Here is a 17,178-nt window from a genome sequence, read left to right as displayed (position 1 = left end):
AAGCAGAGAGCAGAGGGCATCGCAGCAGGATGCTTTGGGAGGTGCCCCCAGAGTGTCTCTGCTCCCCCAGGTCCCGAGCAGGGGTCCCAGCTAACACATGGGCACCCACACTGGAGCGAAAGCTGCTTTGCTCAGCAGCAGCTACGCTTTACGAGGAAGGGAACTTGGCTGGAGCGACCCGACCGCAGAGCCGAGGAAGTCTCGCCGCCGGGGCTGCAGGAAGTGCTGCGGGGCTGCCTCAGGACCCCTCTGCTCCGCACTGCGGAAGCGGCCCCGGTGCTGTCCCCCGTCCTTCGCATCTCCCTCTTTGCTGAGCAGAGCCACGGTTCGGGGCTTCTTGTTTTTGGAAAATAGGATCTTCAGGGCCCAAGGCACAGGGGGCTGGCTGAAAATCCCGGCTCTCCGCAAGCGCGCAGCGGAAGCCCCCCAGTGTCGGCGCTGGGGATCTGCAGCCGGTTTGCCTGGGGCCACGTCTCCCGGGGTTGGGCTTGTGTAAAAGCATGCTCAGAAGGTGCCCAAAACCAACCTGCTCCTCATCAACCCCCGCATAGGTGACCGAGAGCCACCCCGGCATCCCCCCTAGGGGGATCCCGTGCAGGGAGGAGGGATGGAGGGGCCGGTGCTGTGTGCATGCTGCAGGGAGAGCCTGGCAGCACAGGGGTACTGACCGCACTGCTGCTGAGATTTAAACCTTTGAAGCTGTCTGACATGACACTATACACGTGGGCCTCGACCAGACTGGTCTGGAAGTGGCATCCCTCCTTGCCGGGTTTGCTGCGGGCTAGCGCCTGCTCAAGCTGATTTAACCTGCAAGGGGAAAAGGAGGGCTTGTGGGACAGGGTGCAGTGTGAGCGGGCCCCTGAGGCTGCAGGGGATGTGGAGGGTCTGGGGACAGCAGGGATGAAGCTGCCACTCACCTGTCCCAGTTGTACTGGGGGTTGCCCTGCTCCAGCCCCTCATCCAGGTGCTGCATGCAGCTCTGTATAGTTTCTATGTCTGCGAGAAGTGTTTTGGGAGCTGAGCCTCAATGCACAGCATCCTTCCCCACTCGCCATCCCCCTCACCCCAGTCTTTTCCCATCCCCCTCTTCCCCCCCAAGCTGGGAAGTCCCAATTGGTCTCCAAACCACACAGCTAACACCAGCAGGCATCACCTCCAGACTGCTGCTGGCAGCAAGGTGGCACAGGGAAGATCTACAGGAGATGCCCCTACCTTCGTATGGCAAGACAGACCCAGCGAGGCAGAGGACAAGGGTGGTCAGCAGCAGGGTGGGCATCTCCGCGCTTTTCTCTGCTCCTGTGAAAGGTACCCACTACCAAGTCCCAGCCTTGGGATCGCACTTGGGAAGCGTCCAGCCACTGTCTGGCCAGCCAGGGCTGGGACAGGCTGCCATGCAAATCCCAGTGGTGCTGCCACCTGCCATGCAAATCCCTGTGGTGCTGCCACCCGCTCTGCCGCAGCACCAGGGCTCACTGGGACTGTCCTGGTCCTGAGTTCCCCAGGAGGAAGCATCCCCAGCACCAAGTAAGATTTGCATCTGTTGCAACACTGTCCTCATATCTGCTCTCGGCTCCTACTGCACTTACAACAACAACCCCAAGAGCAGCAGCTTGCCTGCTGTGAGGGAGAGACCACAGACCTCAAAGCGGTGTACTCCCCATGCACAAATACACGCAGAAATGTTTGTACTGCCATCGGGGCATAGCAGGAGAGACCCTTTTGCATTGCTAAGGCCAGAATTGACCAGTGCAGCTGGACTTCCCAGAAGGGTTGTGGGCTGGTGATGCCCTGTTGTGCTGACACCTCCCGAGCACCAAGCCATGACTGCCACAAGGCTCTGCCTGCACATGGCAGCAGCAGCAATGCCTTGGTCAGCAGGTGGCTGCTCCCCAGGCTGTCCATAGTCCCCAGTGCGATAGCAGTTTTTGGCAGCCCACGGCGGGCACTTTGCTGCTACATCCATCCCACTGCACAGCCTGCAGCACTCCAGGCAGCACGGGAGCTGAGGGCAGCTCCCGAGGAGAGCCAGCACCCGTGAGGGCTCCACGGACCATCATTCCCCCAAGACAGAGCCAAGAGAGGAAAATGCTGATGCTGAAGGGAAGGGAGCTGGGAGGTGCAGACACCATGGTGAGAGCAGCTCCTTCCTGTGCTGTGTGCTCAGCCCTGGCCCCAGGAAGCCCCCATGCTGCGCAGGAACCCTTCCCACCCACCAACCCCAGGAAGTCCCCAACTCCTGCAGGGAAGCCCCTACCTGCTGGAGCTGGGCTGGTGGAGCTGCAGCGGTGTTCAGGTGTCTCTGGAGCTGCTGTGCCACAAGCTTGGCGCAGGCACCACAGCGAAGCTGCCGAGCCGCTGGGTAACTGTCTATATTTTGGGTCTGTGCAGCAAAAAAGGAAGTGCTCATATGCAGATGAGAAGACTAAATCAACAGCACTTCCATATTCCCTGTTGCTTATTCTTTCCAGATGCTGTGCTGGGGACCAGGGTCGCAGCTGGCACACCAGGGGCAGTGTCCCTGGTATGGCCAAACTTCAGCTCTGAGGCTGAAGGGCGTGAGGGCACAGGTCTGCCATTTGGTGTGGCCTGAGGACAATTTGCTCCCCAGTCACATTTGATATAATCAGGTTTCTGCATCAGATCAGCTTCTCACTGCCTTCTTTCTCACAGCTCCTGTTGAAGGGAGCTTTGATGGAGGTGAGCAGCTGGAAGAGAAGCCCAGCCCAAATTCACGGGCCCTCTGTGAGATGAGTTTGCCTGGACTCAGCCGTGCCAGTACCCATCACTGGGTAACGATGCCACATGGGGTCCCTGGCACCTGCAGCCACCCATGCAATGAGTCTCCAGGTCTCAGCCCATGGAGCAGCACAACCACCAGACTCCATCCTGAAGATGGGAGCCCTTTGGGGTGGATTTAGTGGAAGACTGCTGGGCACCATCAGGCACTTGCTGCTTTTGGGGCAAGCTGTGAATACTGCAAAAGGACATAATGCTGCAGAAGGTTCTGGAGCCTTCTGGTGTCACCATGATGACAATTTCCAAGCAAGCAGTTAAGAAACACTTACAGTATTTCATCTGAGCATTTTCTGAAGAAAATTCAAGAAAGTTCTTGGAACAACTGGCTGTTTCCTCAAACAAGACTTTCAGCTTCGTTTTCTTCAAATAACTGCTGCTCCCAGCTAAAAGCAAGAAGTTCACTTCCAGCCTCAATGTCTTTTGAACCTGGCATCAGCTCTTCTTCCCCTCTGCACTGCTCAGTTTGCCAACAAAAAGCTCTGACAGGTTTCCAAGCCTGTTTCAGTGCCAGAAGGGCCAGCAGCTCCGGAAGCAGGTAAAAGTACAGCCCGCCGGCCAGCACAGCAGCGTGGGCCAGCCCCTCCTCAAACTGCCTGCAAAATCATTTTTCTCCGAGGCAAATTGCAGTGAAGGAGCGTGGGAGAGCAAACCCTCTTCCCTGATGTTTTGAGGCTGCTTCCAGTGGAAAAATACCAGGCTTTGAGGGAAGGGGTGAAAACACACAGAGGCAACTTCAGCTTTGTTTTAACTTGATTTTCCCCGCTCGCCTGACCTGGGGGAGTGTTGGGCATCAGCACCGCATCCCTTCCCATGGGAAACAAGTGCTCAGGGCCACGTACATTTCAGAGCTGTTGGCTGGAAAACCTGCAGGGAAAGGAAAAATATCCAGGGAAAATGGTGTTGCGGTGGTAAGACAATCCAGGAGGGGAATACCGTGATGTGAAATGCTTCTGGATGGGAGGACCTGAACATCTTTGGGTGCATCACAACCACCCAGAGTTTCCTGTCTGGTGAAAAGCTGGGCTGGTGCTTGTGCCTTCCCTGGGGAGGAGATCAGCTCCGGCAAAGCATGCTTCCTCCTTCCAGTGGCCAGCCTCCATATCAAATGGCAATTCTAAGCTTTCCTAGTATCATGTTTTGGAACAAAACCTTTTGGTTAGAGGAGTTGTTGCTTGGTTGGAGCAGGGCAGAGCCAGCACTAGGACCCACAGCACTGTGTGGCTGTCCTGGACCTGCACACCTGCAGGGACCCATGGCGGGCCATCCCATCACTGCTAGGGCCCTGAAACACAGCACTATGTCCCACGGAGCAGGGAGGAATCCACTGAAAACCTCTGCAGTTGAGGCTGGGGCAAGTGATCTTTGGCCAGAGCCCCTAAATGGCAGATCTGGAGCGGCGTGGCACCCCCAGGAGCACACAGGGCCAGGATAAAGGCGGGTGGGAGCTGCTCTCACAGCCAGCCTCCGATGCTGCATCTCCAATGGCTCTGTAAGTGCTCAAACCCTCAGACCAAGCCTGGCAGCTGCAGCCCCAGACGCACGACCTCAAGTTTGCACGTGAACGCGCCCACATGGGTGCACGCTCCCGAGCAGACTTCCGAGATCGAGCGCACCCCTGGGCATGCCTCAGTACCCCCAAACAACCCCAAAGTACCACAAAACGGCCCTGATGCGTGCAGCACACCCGCGTGGCAGCGCGCCCTTGTGCAAACCATGCACACCCTTGTGCATGCCCTTGTGCAAATCCTTGTGCAAAACTTCGTGCAAAACCTCGTGCAAAACTTTGTGCACGCCCTTGTGCACAAAAACTTTGTGCACTCCCAGCCCCGCCGCGGGCCGAGCACAGAGCCGGCTCCCGCCGCCACCGGCCCCGGCGCAGCGCCGCGAGCGTGGCGTGGCCTGGCCCGGGGCGGGGGGCGGGGAGCGGCGGGAGGAGGAGGAGGAGGAGGAGGAGAAGGAGGAGCAGCGGACTCCGCCAGCAGCGCCCCGTGCCGCGCGGGCTGCCCGCAGCTCGGCGGTCCCCGGTGAGCGGGCGGCACCGGGCGGGGGCGCGGCGCGGGCACCGGGCGGGGCGGCGCGGACAACTTGCAAGAAAGTTTGGTGGGGCGCGGCCGGGGCGGTGCGGGGCGGCCGGGACGGGACGGGCTGAGCCGGGCTGAGCCGGGCTGAGCCGGGCTGGGATGAGCCGAGCCGAGCCGAGCTGAGCCAGGCGGCCCCGAGCCGAACCGGGCTGTCCCGGGCCGAGCCGGGCCGGGCGGGGCGGGGGGCACGAAGGAATGCGGCGGCTCCCGCGGGCCGGGCGCGTCACCAGCGGGCGGCTGAGTGGCAGCGGCCTCGGCCAATGGGGCGTCGCGGGGGACGGGCGGCTCCGCCCCCGCGGGGAGCCCGGGGCGGCCGGCGGGGGGCGCGCGGTGGGACGGGGCCGGGGGGAGCCCGCGGGGGCGGCTCCGGTGACGCCGGGACCGCGGTGCGCGGAGCTCCCCGGTGCCGCGGGACCCGGGGTGCGGTAGCGCTGTGAGTGCCTCAGCCGTCGAGCCCCCGGCTGCACCTCCCGTAGGGCTCCTCAAAGCTTCATTGAGCGCCGTCGGAGCGCGGCGTCGCTGCCTGGCGTGGGCACGGCGAGAGGCGCCCCCCGGTGCGCGCCCTGCGGGGGTCCCGGACCCTGCCTGAGCACCCCCGAGCTGCCGCTGCTGGGACGTGGCAGCCCGCACAGGTGCAGGGCAGCCTCGGGTTTGTCCCCTCCGTGGTGGCCACAGCACGCGGAGCACCCACGTCGTGCCCACTGGGGGCTCCTGGATCCACACGAGGGCTCCGGCAGCACCCCAGCCCTGGCAGCAGCGGGGTTTGCATGGAGGTGACCCCCGGAGCAGTGCTGAGACCGGCACTGGGTCTGGCTCCACGCTGATGGACTGGCAGGCTGCGGGCTGGCTAGCCCTGGCCTCTGTACTTATCCCATTAGGAGGTGTAGCAACCTCCCATTGAGGTTTCCTGGGTTGGTTTCCCTTTTTGGCAGAGCCCAGGGCTTCCCTGCTGCACCGAGGTCGTTTCACAGCTGCAGGCAGCTGGCTTGAGCTTGCTGTTCCCATATTAGCGTAGAGTGCATCCTGCCACCTCCGCGCTCATCCTCCTGCCTTCAGAGCTGAGGTGAGCTGGCAGAGCCCAGCCTGGCCCTGTGGTGGTGGGGAGGATGCACTCTGCAGTGCTGGCACTCCAGAGGCTCTCTGGTTTCAAGCTGGAGTGCTCTTCCAACAGCTGCTCCTGCCATCCTCCATCCTGCTGGCACCTTTACCCTTTGCAGGAGCTGTCGGGGCTGCAGCTGGGCCCTGTGATTTGGCCAGCCCTGCTCCCCCGGTAACTCTGAGGAGGCTTGAACTCTGGTGTGTTGCAGGAACGGGTCCTGCAGCTGCCCAGGATGGGCAGGACAAGCCCTGGGGTGGGTGCCATGTGGGGCAGGAGGGCAGCTGGCCTTGCCTCCATGCCCCTGCAGTGAAATTTCTGACCCCATCCTGCCCCAACCATTGCTGTTGGCACCTGAAGGGGGTGATGGCATGGGGGTCCCATCTGCCCTCTACCCCCCTCGAAAGCAACTCAGGGTGGCAGAACCACCTCCCGCCCCATGTGCATCCCTGTCACGCACTGGGCACTTGGCAAGTGTGAGCTGTGGAGCCAAGCCAAGATAAGGTGCCAGTGGGTGGGTGGTGAGCTGCAGTCCTTGCTGGGGACACCACACGCTGGGGACCCTGCTGGGGTCATTACTTGGGTCCTTGCTGAGGTCATCACCAGGAATTTCTCTAAGGATGCCACCGGGGTCCTCAATGGGGACTCTTCTGGTCACATCCCTTGGGTCCTTGCTGGATGCCTTCTTGGGGACCTCACTGGGGAATGTCACCAGGCTCCTTGCTTGGGTCCTTGCTAGGGACCTCACTGGAGATCTCAAAGCTTAGTGTGCCACCTCCCAAAATGAGCCATATGCCAGTATCTGGTGCCAGGGGATGCCCCTCAGGATGATCCCAGGAGGTAGGTGGTGGCTGTCCCTATGCCACCACATAGGTCATGCCATCCCCTTCCACCTGAGCATTTCAGCTCTTCCCTCTCCAGCCTCTCCTGACACCTCCTCTTTCCCGCAGGCCCCCACGTCGGAGGGGACACCCCGACAGCGACGGCAAAGGTGATGCGACTGCCCTAGGGCCCACACCAGGGAGGTCTGCCATGAGCCAGAGCGGGGCCTCGCGCCTGGCCGGCTCACCCCAGCTCCACGGGGGCTCGCTGCTGGCCCTGCTGGGCCCCGAGCGGGGCAGCGGGAGCGAGCTGGCCCCTGCCCCGTCCCCCCCCTCGCCACCCAGCGGGACGCCCTCGCCCGGACCCCCGCCAGCCCTGCTGGAGGGGGACTGGGAGGGCCGGGAAGAGCTGCGTCTGCGGGAGCTGGAGGAGGCACGGGCACGGGCAGCCCAGATGGAGAAGACGATGCGGTGGTGGTCAGACTGCACGGCCAACTGGCGGGAGAAGTGGAGCAAGGTGCGGGCTGAGCGCAACCGGGCGCGCGAGGAGGTGCGGCAGCTGCGGCACCGCCTGGAGGCCCTCACCAAGGAGCTGGCCGGCTTGCGCCGCGAGCGCCAGGAAGGGCTGCAGGAGCGCCAGCAGCTGGGCCGGCAGCTGGCACGCCTCCGTGGCCGGGACCACAGCCCTGACGCCGACACCAATGGGGATGGTGAGGCCGACGCCGAACGGGAGCCCGTGCGCGACGTGGGGGCCGAGGCGCCTCACAAAGCCAAGGTGAAGCTGCAGGCGCTGCCCCTGCTAGGGCCAGCGGGGAGGCAAGGGGGGAAATCCCAAGAATTGGGAAAAGGGAGGCGTTGCAGGAGCTGGGGATGGGAGGGGGGTCCTGCAGACAGTGGGGTTGGATGGTGTGGTGCCACGCAGCTGAGCTCTCCCAGGTGGGGTGGTGCTGCTGAGAGCAGGGCAGGCTGGGGACTGAGCCCCTGGGAGCGGTGAGGTGGGGGAGTGTCAGCAGATGGACAGGGTCCTTGTAAGCAAAGAAGATCCTCCTAGGCACCGTTGTAGAAAAATCCCCTAATCCCTTTCTAGGAACTCAACATGCCAGGGTACCTTTCTTAGGTGCCCGTATGCTAATGCACGCAGGATGAAGAATAAAGAAGATGAGCTGGAGATGTTTGTGCAAATGCAGGGTTATTGTCTTGTTGGGATCATGGAGACGTGGTGGGATTACTCCCATAACAAGTGTGGCAGTGGAGGGATGCAGGCTGTTCAGGAGGGACTGGCTGGGAAGATGAGGAGGGGCTGAAAGCCTCCGTGTGGGAGAGCAGCTGGAGCACATGAAGCTCTGCTTGGGAATTTCTGGACTTCTGATTTAGGATTAAAGAGACGAGAGGTAAAGGAGGTATAGGTGACCCTGTAGTGGGTGTCTGCTGCACGCCACCGCACCAGGCAGAACGAGCAGATGAGGCCCTCTACAGACAGACAGAAGCAGCATTACATTTGCAGGCCCTGGACCTTATGGGGGACTTTAACCACCCTCAGATCTGTTGGAGGGACAAGACACCAGGACATAAGCAATCGAGGAAGCTCCTGGAATGCGTTGATGAGAGCTTCCTTCTCCAAGTGATAGAAGAGCCCATGAGGAGAGGTGGTCTGCTGGACCTCATGCTCACCAAGTTGTTGGGGGCATAAAGGTAAAAGGCAGCCTTGGCTGCAGGGACTATCAGATGTTGGATTTCAGGCTCATTAGGGCAGTGAGGAAGACACATGGCAAGCTCACTACCCAAGACTTGAGGAAAGCAGACTATGGCCTTTTCAGGGATCTCCTTAGTGGAGTAGTGTGGAATAAAACCCTGGAGGGAAGAGGAGTCCGAGGAAGCTGGTTAATATTCAAAGACCACCTCCTCCAAGCTCAGAGGCAATGCATCTCAACAAAGAAGAAGTCAGACAAAAAAGCCAGGAGGCCTGCATGGATGAAAAAGAAGCTCCTGGTCAAACTCAAACACAAAGAAAGGAGGCATAGAGAGGATGGAAACAAGGATGGGTAGCCATGTAGGAATACAGAGACATTGAATACTGAGCCTCCAGGGATGAAATTAGGAAAGCTAGAGCCTAAGTAGAATTGAATCTGGCTGCTGGGACAAGAGTGATGGAATAGCTAATTCTGGAAACCATTTCCAGGTACATGGAGGACAGGAAGACCTCCAGGAGCAGTCAGCGTGGCTTCACCAAGGTGAAGTCATGCATTATCAACCTGATAGACTTCTGTGATTAAATGGCTGCCCTGATAGATAGAGCAGCGGTGGTACCTTGGGAAACTGTATCGTGATGGTTCAGTACATCTGACTGCATGGCTGCCAAGGGTGAAATCTGAGAATAAACTAACAAATAGGCATGGATAATTGTGCTGTGGTAGCTGGTGTATGTGTGTAGCAGGCACAGGCTGTCCAGGGGACTGCCCCGTGTTCTGCAGTGGATTGAGGTTACACTTAATGGCTGTAAGCCTTATTCTGCACTGAAACCAGGAAATTTCTGGTGTAAGAACTCAAAGGAATCAGTTTGCACATTTTTAAGCAGGAAAAGTAAACGTCATCGTGCTGCACTGCTGGAGGCCACAGCATCTGTAGCAGGGGTGTGTTGTTGAGTTTGGTACAGCTTTACCAGAAAACCTTGTTGTCTGCTTGCGGCTCAGCAGCCTCCCCTGGCTTCCTGTGCAACCACCGTACAGCCTCACCAGGGGTCTCAGCACACAGCCCCTGCATCCCAAACACCCCATGGTAAACAGAAACAGCTAGCATAGGCTCTCTACTTGGCTCCTGAGGACATCATGTTGCTGGAAAACAGATTGCTGGGGAAAAAACTGTGATTTGAGGAGGGAAAGGAGGATGGGGGGGACCCATCCCTCATGGGCATGTCCCTGCAGCTCCCCTGTCAGGAACCCTGCAGTGATGGGGACAAACCCGCAGCCTCTTACAGCCAGGAGCATCCCTGCAGCAGCTCCCACTGTGATTTTGTCCACGGGTATTTCCCAAGACCAGGAGCAGCTCTCCTGTCTGGGGGGTCTTGCTGTCAACAGTGTTGGCTCCCTCTTCACCAGCCCCAGGAGCAAGCAGGGCTTTGATAGTGACCAGGCTGCAGCACTCTACACACCCACCCATGGATTTTGTGGACGTGCAAAAAGCACAAGCAAGCAAACATTGAGGGGGTTTTCTGCAGCAAGCTGACTTGCTGTGCACTCCTGGAGCCTGGTTAAAGACCTCCGTGGCATGGTGGTCATGGTCAGATTGGTGTAATAAGTCAGTACTACCCCTCCCTAAGATAGCACAGAACATGGAGCAAGGTGCAGAGGTTGGAGGCAGGAAGTGTGGTGGGTGTGAAAGTACGAAGATGCACAGGGGCATCCTCATCAGCCTTGATGGGGCTGGGCTGTCCAGAAAGGGGGCCCAGGAGGGAAGGATATGGAGCGGGAGCTGGGGATGTTGATGGCTATCACACACTGTAGAGCAGTGGCTGGCATCCCTGGTGCATGGGGAGCCAGGGCTACACCCTCATTGGGGAAGGCCTTGGCTTCCTGCTCATGACTCCTTCCTCCCTGTGCTGGGCTGGCTGTGGCACTACAGGAGCTGGAGCTGGTGGAGAACATCCTGAAGAGCAAGCAGGAGGGTGCTGAGAGCTGGGAGCAGCGGGGTGCCCCAGGCACACGGGCCTCCTTCTCCCGCCAGGAGCGGAGCCGTCTGCTCTGGGAGGACGTCAGCGTCATTGAGGAGGATGCCACCAAAATCACTGCCCTGAAGCTGAGGCTGGACGAGTCCCAGAAAGTGCTGCTCAAGGAGCGGGAGTGAGTGCTTGGGGCTTCAGGCTTCTGGGAAGCCATCCAAGCCTGGCTGGCAGCCGTCTCCACTGAGAGGAGATGGACCACGAGGTCCTGCCAGCCCTCACTGGGGCTGCCTCTCCACAGGGACAAGCTGGCGCTCAGCAAGAACATCGAGAAGCTGGAGGGCGAGCTCAGCCAGTGGAAGATCAAGTATGAGGAGCTCAACAAGAACAAGCAGGAGGTGATGAAGCAGGTGAGTGAGATATCCAGAGGCCGGGGGGGGGGCATGTCCCTGTTGTAGTGCCATTGATCCAGCTACTCTGGTCCTTCCCCAGAGGTCTGGAGACTCCAGGCCTTGCTAGAGGTGGCAGCTGTGGAGTGGCCAAGGGGGACACATCCCCCCCAGCCTAGAGGGGGCTGTGGAGACAGGACAGGGCAGTGGGAGCTCAACTTGGGGTGGGTGGGTGGTCACTGCCTGCTTCAGGTGCTGTATCCCCCGTGCAGCTGAACATCCTCAAGGAGATCCACCAGGATGAGCTGGGACGCATCTCGGAAGACCTGGAGGATGAACTGGGTGCTCGCTCCAGCATGGACAAGAAGCTGGCGGAGTTGCGCATGGAGGTGAGGCTGGGCGGTGGGGGGCAGCTGGGGCACTCCAGTGAGAGAGGAGAGGGTATGGAGGAGCAGGGAACCTCTGCTCCCCCTGGGCTACCCCATGTCCCCTGCCCAGATGGAGCGGCTGCAGGCAGAGAACGCGGCTGAGTGGGGCCGGCGGGAGCGGCTGGAGACCGAGAAGCTCAACCTGGAGCGGGAGAACAAGAAGCTGCGGGCACAGATCGAGGACCTGGAGGAGGTGCTGGCTCGCAAGCGGCGCCAGACAGCCAGCGCCCTCGACACCGACCTCAAAACCATCCAGGCCGAGCTCTTCGAAAAGAACAAGGTGTGAGGGGCAATCCCACCCGGGGCCTCCCCAGCCCTGTGCTGCTCCCTCCCTGGGAGCCCTGGGTCCCTGCGTGCCCCTGTCACTTCAGAGGTGGTTCATCCTCCTCCCAAACTCTGCCTTCACCCCTCATTTAGGGGGCAGCAGTGACCCTGTCTCTGTTCTGTTACTGCTCCCCCATTGTGGGCGGTGGTGGGAGAGGTCCCCAGGGAGGGAGAGGGGCTGCTGGGGGGGTACCCGCAGAGCAGCCATGCTCAGCCCCCTTCTGCTGCAGGAGCTGGCCGACCTGAAACACATCCACACCAAGCTGAAGAAGCAGTACCAGGAGAAGATGGCGGAACTGGCCCATGCCAACCGCCGCGTGGAACAACACGAGGGCGAGGTGAAGAAGCTGCGCCTGAGGGTGGAGGAGCTGAAGAAGGAGCTGGCCCAAGCTGAGGACGAGGTGAGCCCCTGCGGGTGGCACACCCTGGGGAGGGGGTGGCTCTGCTTGTTCCGTGGCTGCAGACAGCCCCATCCCTGTCCTCATCCCCTCCCGCAGCTGGATGAGGCCCACAACCAGGCACGGAAGCTGCAGAGGTCGCTGGACGAACAGACAGAGCAGAGCGAGAGCTTCCAGGTGCAGCTGGAGCACCTGCAGTCCCGGTGAGCAGGGTCAGAGGGTGTGACGGGCTGAGGAGGACACAAGGGTGGGCTGGTGTGCTCCCTGCGGCTGCTGTCCCTCTGCCAGCACCTTCAAGCATTGTCTGACCTGTGGCTGCAGGGACACACTGCTCCCAGCACATCCTTGGAGTAGTGTTTGTGCCGGTGGAAACTGGGTGACCTTCCCCTCCCACTTAAACCAGCATGAGGCTGCTTGCAGACCAGTGCAGCCTGGCTTCACTGGGATTTCACCTGATGATGCCCAGGGTGAGGGCAGCACAAGCAGGGCTGGGGAAGCAGGAACTGAGCCTAGGCTGCATTCTCTGTCCTGGGCTCCTTGGCTGGAGGTGAGGGGAAGGTGCTGGGACCAGCCAGCAGCGATGTCCCCAGAGCTGGAGAGGTGTCAGGGTGCTCAGGCCTTTTGTCCTAATGGAGAGCACCTCTGTCCCCATCTGGGATCGTCCCACCTGAGACATTCAACAGCACAAATCACAGAGCTCAAGACTCTGAAGGTTTCTGCAGACCTGTACTGCATTCTGGCCCCTGCCTGGCTCTGATCCTGAGCAACTGCTGGGGCACCTCCATCCCTGTCCCCGGGTGGCACAGGCTGCCCTGGGCAGACCTGAGCCTGAGGAGGAGCAGCAATGCAGGCACAGGGAGCCAGCAGCCGCTGAAAAGGCCTCAGGTTTTATTGCTCTTAAAACCTTTTCACTGGGCTCACTTTGCTTCTCCAGCAATAAAGAGATAAAATGGCCATGAGAGAGATCAATTCTGCTCCAAAACATCTCTGGGAGGTACTTTGGGAGTTTGTTTTTATAATCTTCCTTTATTTTATTGGGACATCTTCATTAAATCATAGAGGAATAATGGAAGCTTCATCTTCCCCCCTCCCTGCCCCTCCAGCACGCTCACCCTGAATAATTCATGCTTTCCAGTAAAATGCAGCAAACAACCAGGGAACGGTGGGAGAGCTGTGCCTTCACAGTCCTGGGCCCTTGATTTCAGATTTGCCCCATAAATCTTCGCTGATGAATTTTAATGCAGAAGTGAATGAGGAGCTAAAGACACTGAGCTTCCTGTTGACTGGGCCATTACAACGCTGAGCCCCCCCTGCTCCCTGTGATTTAGCTCCACATCAGCACTTTGGGGCTGCTCCGTGGGAGAAGTGGGAAGAAGCTGCTGGGTTTGCAGATGGGGAAACTGAGGCACGTCCCCTGGGGATGTGAGGGTGCCTCTCTGGTTTGGTGCAAGTTCCCAGACTCAGTGGGTGCCCCATGAGTTGGGGGGGGTGGGTGGGATGAGGCAGGGGCTTTGCCCTGCTGCCAGCCCTGGCATCTCTCCCTCTGCAGGCTGCGGCGGCAGCAGAGCACACCGCTCTTCGGCAAGATGCGCAGCACCCGCTTCGGCCCCGATGACCCCGGGGATGGCACCAGCGACCCTGATGAAGATGAAGACCTGCAGATACAAGTGCCCTAGTGCCTGGGGCTGGGGCAGCACCTCAGCCACCACTGCCATGGGCATGTCCTGTGGTGGTTCCCTGCCAACAAGTGCCTGTCGCCACCAGGCTCATCTCACACCACCTTGCACCCACATCACCTGTGCTATGACCCTGATATGGATGGGGGAACTGAGGAACAGAGCAGCAGGAAGATTCTTGCCTGGGGATGTCCTGAGCCTGCTGCCTCCACTTTTCGGACAGTATCTGATGCCCCTTGGCTGCCAGCTCCCCCTGGAAGAGATGTGGGTGCAAAACTAAGCAACAACCGAGCAGACCAGGAGGAGGAAACCTGGGGTGGAGAGGGGCACTGTGCTGAGTGGGGTGACCCAGGGCCCTGCAGCCAGTCAGGCTCTCCTGCCCAATTTTTTATATATATATATATATATATATATATAATATGTATGTATGTATTTGTATATGATTTTTTATTATAAATACAGAGCCCAGAGGGGCCCAGGCTCTGTTGGTGTCTTGGGCTGCTGATCTATCTCCACAGCTCCTTGCTGGCAGGCTCAGGGCCCTGCTGCGGGATCGAGGGTGGAGGGACAAAGGTACACGTGGCCGCCACGCCGCAGGCAGCACCTGGGGGATGATGTTCCTCAGCAAGCTGCACGTGGGATGTGGTCTGCGACTGCTCTGGTGGCCCCGGGGTGCTTACCCATGGGTGCAGAGGTGCTGGCCCTTGGGTTGTGATCACAGCTCTGCATCCCAGTACCCGCCTGCCAGCCCAGGGCGCCACTAGGGCTTTGGAGGAGCTCAGACAGAATCTCATTAAAAATTGATCTTTCAGTGAGCTAATCCCCTCGCTCCGCTTTTTAATTGATTGGCTAAAAGCATGGCTCTTTTTGGTGCCTTTTTTTTTTTTTTCTTTTTAATGCTCTTCATTTCCACTGAGCAGTACTTTTTTTATGGGCCAACAGCGTGTGTGGGGGTGCAGGCACCCGCGGGGTGGTTTCAGGGGTCCCGCTGGTGCCCAGCAGCACTTTTTGGGATGCAGCAGGCGGCGACACGAGGTGCAGAGAGGGGACCGGGACGCAGCCCCATCCACCCAAAGCCTCCCTGCGCCCGGGGACAGGCAGGGAGCCGCGGGGCGTTCACTCTGAAGCCGAATGGTGGCCGGGCGGCGCCGGGCGGCTCGGAGGCGGCCGGGGCGGGCCGGGAGCGGGGCCGGGGCGGGGCGCGGGGCGGGGCGGGGGCCGCACGGATCCCGGCCGTCCCCCCGCCGTCCCCCCGGCTCCCCGTCTCGCCGCGCCGCCGCCGCGCTGGACGCCGGGGCCGCCCGAGCCTCCGGGGCCGGAGGCTGCAGCGCTGGGGCCGGGTAAGGCCGGGGGTGAGAGCCCCGCAGAGCGGCTCGGGTGCGGTCACCGGGGCCCCGGAGGGGGTTGGCACGGCCGGGTGCGCTGCCGGGGTGGTGGAGGTTTGGGGGTGCCCCGGTGTGGGGGTGCTCGGTGGGGTGGTGGGGTTGCAGGGGCAGGAGGCGCTCGGCTCTGCTGTAGTGCCCGTGGGGTGCGATGCTCCCCGCGGGGGTGAGCGCTGGTCCTGTCCTGCATCGGGAGGGTCCCAGGGTGCTCTCGCGGTCCTCACCGCTACAGCCACTCGGGGTGGGTCCCTATGGGACTGGGCTCCTCGTGGGCAGCCCGGGGAAGCTATCCTGGGGTCACCCAAGCAGGCCATGAGGGCAGCAGTGCTGGCTGGAGCTGCCTCTCCCGGCTGCACACGGACCTCCAGGACTGTCCCTGGTGGTGCAGGGTCCTGGGGATGAGGGGAGCTCTGGGTGTGGGGTGTCTCTGGTGCAGAGCTTCGCTCCCGAGCATCCCCGGGAATGCCCGTTCCTCCACCAGCAGGCTGTTTCCTAGGTTACTGCCTTCCTTCGGGGATTTTTCCGTCTGGGAAAGGGATAATGCAGCTCCATGGAGCTGGTGCCAAGGACCTTCCAGCCAGCATGGCCTCTGAGGCCAGCCGTGCCTCCAGCGCTCTGGATTTGGCACATGCTGGCTGCCTGACCTGTGACACCGTGCGGGCATCGCTGCAGGCACTGGCAGGAGGCAGTGGCCCAGCTGTGTGGTGACGTCCTTCTCCAGCCTCCTTCCCTCCTCCCTGGGCAAGCCCAGGGCTTGCAGAAAGCAGGAGCAATGGTGGCCTCACAGGACCCCAGCAGTGGCCATTGGTGTGGGGTTGGGGCACTCCCAGCCCCTTCCCAGCAGTGAGGGGACCCACATCTGCCCATCCCCGGTGCTCTGTGCTGGGACAGAGCTGGAGCCACAGCTGACTCTGTGCTGTCCCATCCTGCAGGGTGGTGGCCACAGCAGCACCAGGGATGTGGATGCTGTCAACCTTTGGGGCACTGTCCTGCTGGGGGCTGGTGCGGGAGGGCTGTACCGGGATGCTTGGGCAGCATGAGCTGGGTTTGGCTGCCCCAGCTGCATGGCAGAGCCGCTGGGGCTATGTGCCCTGGCAAGCAGCTCAGGCTCAGCTTTCAATGACCCTCAGTTTTGGCCATCGGACCGATGGGCACTGCGGTGAGGTTGAGGTGTCCACGGGGATGCAGCTGGTGTCCCTGCTCTGTTGGTGTGCCTGGACGAGCTGTGATGCTGCAGGCCCTCTCCCACCGGGGTTCTGGGAAATGGGTGGCAGGCGAGTCCCAGCACCTCTTCCGCCTTTGCTGGAGCTGGTGCTGTTTGGCTTCTGAGTAATCATGTTGGTTTTTCATCTCGCTTTGAATTGCATTAATTATTTACTGCTGAGGCTCCAGGACTCGTTGCGAGAGGCTCTGGTGGGGCGGGTGCAGAGTGGCGGTGCTAGGGGAGCTTGAGGCACCACGGGGACGTGCACGCCTCCAGGTGGGATGGCCTCGAGCTGGCTTTGGGATGGGGTCTCGGGGCTGGAAGCAGGAGCACGCAGCCCCTTTGGCAACCAGCACTATGGCTGAGACATCCCAGGGCAGAGCTGAGCTGGCTGGGGCCTCCTGCAGACTGCTCGGGGTTGGAGCGCTGTGTGGGGTCAAAGCCACAGACTCGCAGATGCTGACATTTAAGATAATTGTGTAGGACTCTGGGGATTAAAATAAATAAATAAATAAAATAAATGCAGGGGAAGCATCTTTCCGAAAGGATAAACAACCCTGTGGAGGCGGGTGAGCTAGGGCTCTCCTGGCCGGGCCAGGGCTGGACAGGGGGGCATCGGGGATGCTGTCTGGCGTGGGCAGAGGAGGGAGAAGCAGGGGGAGGGCCGGGGGGGCGATGGGCTGGCACAGCACCACTGTCAAAGGCGGAGCTGGGCCGGCATCACTCAGTGCTCTGGAGCTTATGAATGAGGCAGTACAGTGGGTGAATGACTCTGTCCTGGCCCCGTGCCCCTCTTTGAGGGCGGGGAGGTGCTGAGAGGGCAGAGGAGCCTGCGGGTGAGCAGTAGGCCTTATGTGGCCCTGATTCCTGGTGGTGGTAGGGGCTGGACACCACGGTGTCCTCTGGGACACTGTTCCTCGGCCAGGGA

General features: G+C 60.5%; 1 protein-coding gene across 1 annotated transcript; it reads left to right on the top strand.

Moving 5' to 3' along the window:
- Nucleotides 1–7,005: 7,005 nt before the first annotated feature.
- On the top strand, nt 7,006–14,113 carry CCDC102A (coiled-coil domain containing 102A; the record flags this gene model as incomplete). The annotated part of the gene is made up of 8 exons (XM_084294398.1): nt 7,006–7,569; nt 10,413–10,630; nt 10,751–10,859; nt 11,111–11,227; nt 11,337–11,546; nt 11,821–11,991; nt 12,088–12,191; nt 13,538–14,113. 8 exons carry the CDS (start codon nt 7,006–7,008, stop codon nt 13,662–13,664), a joined length of 1,620 nt encoding a protein of 539 aa, XP_084150524.1. The 3' UTR covers nt 13,665–14,113.
- Between the last annotated feature and the right edge of the window lie 3,065 nt (nt 14,114–17,178).

This window comes from Netta rufina (genome assembly GCF_964035555.1).
Source record: "Netta rufina genome assembly, chromosome: 13".
Lineage (NCBI taxonomy): Eukaryota > Metazoa > Chordata > Aves > Anseriformes > Anatidae > Netta > Netta rufina.
The sequence above is the reverse complement of the archived record's forward strand: the minus strand, read 5'-3'. Positions and strand labels throughout refer to the sequence as shown.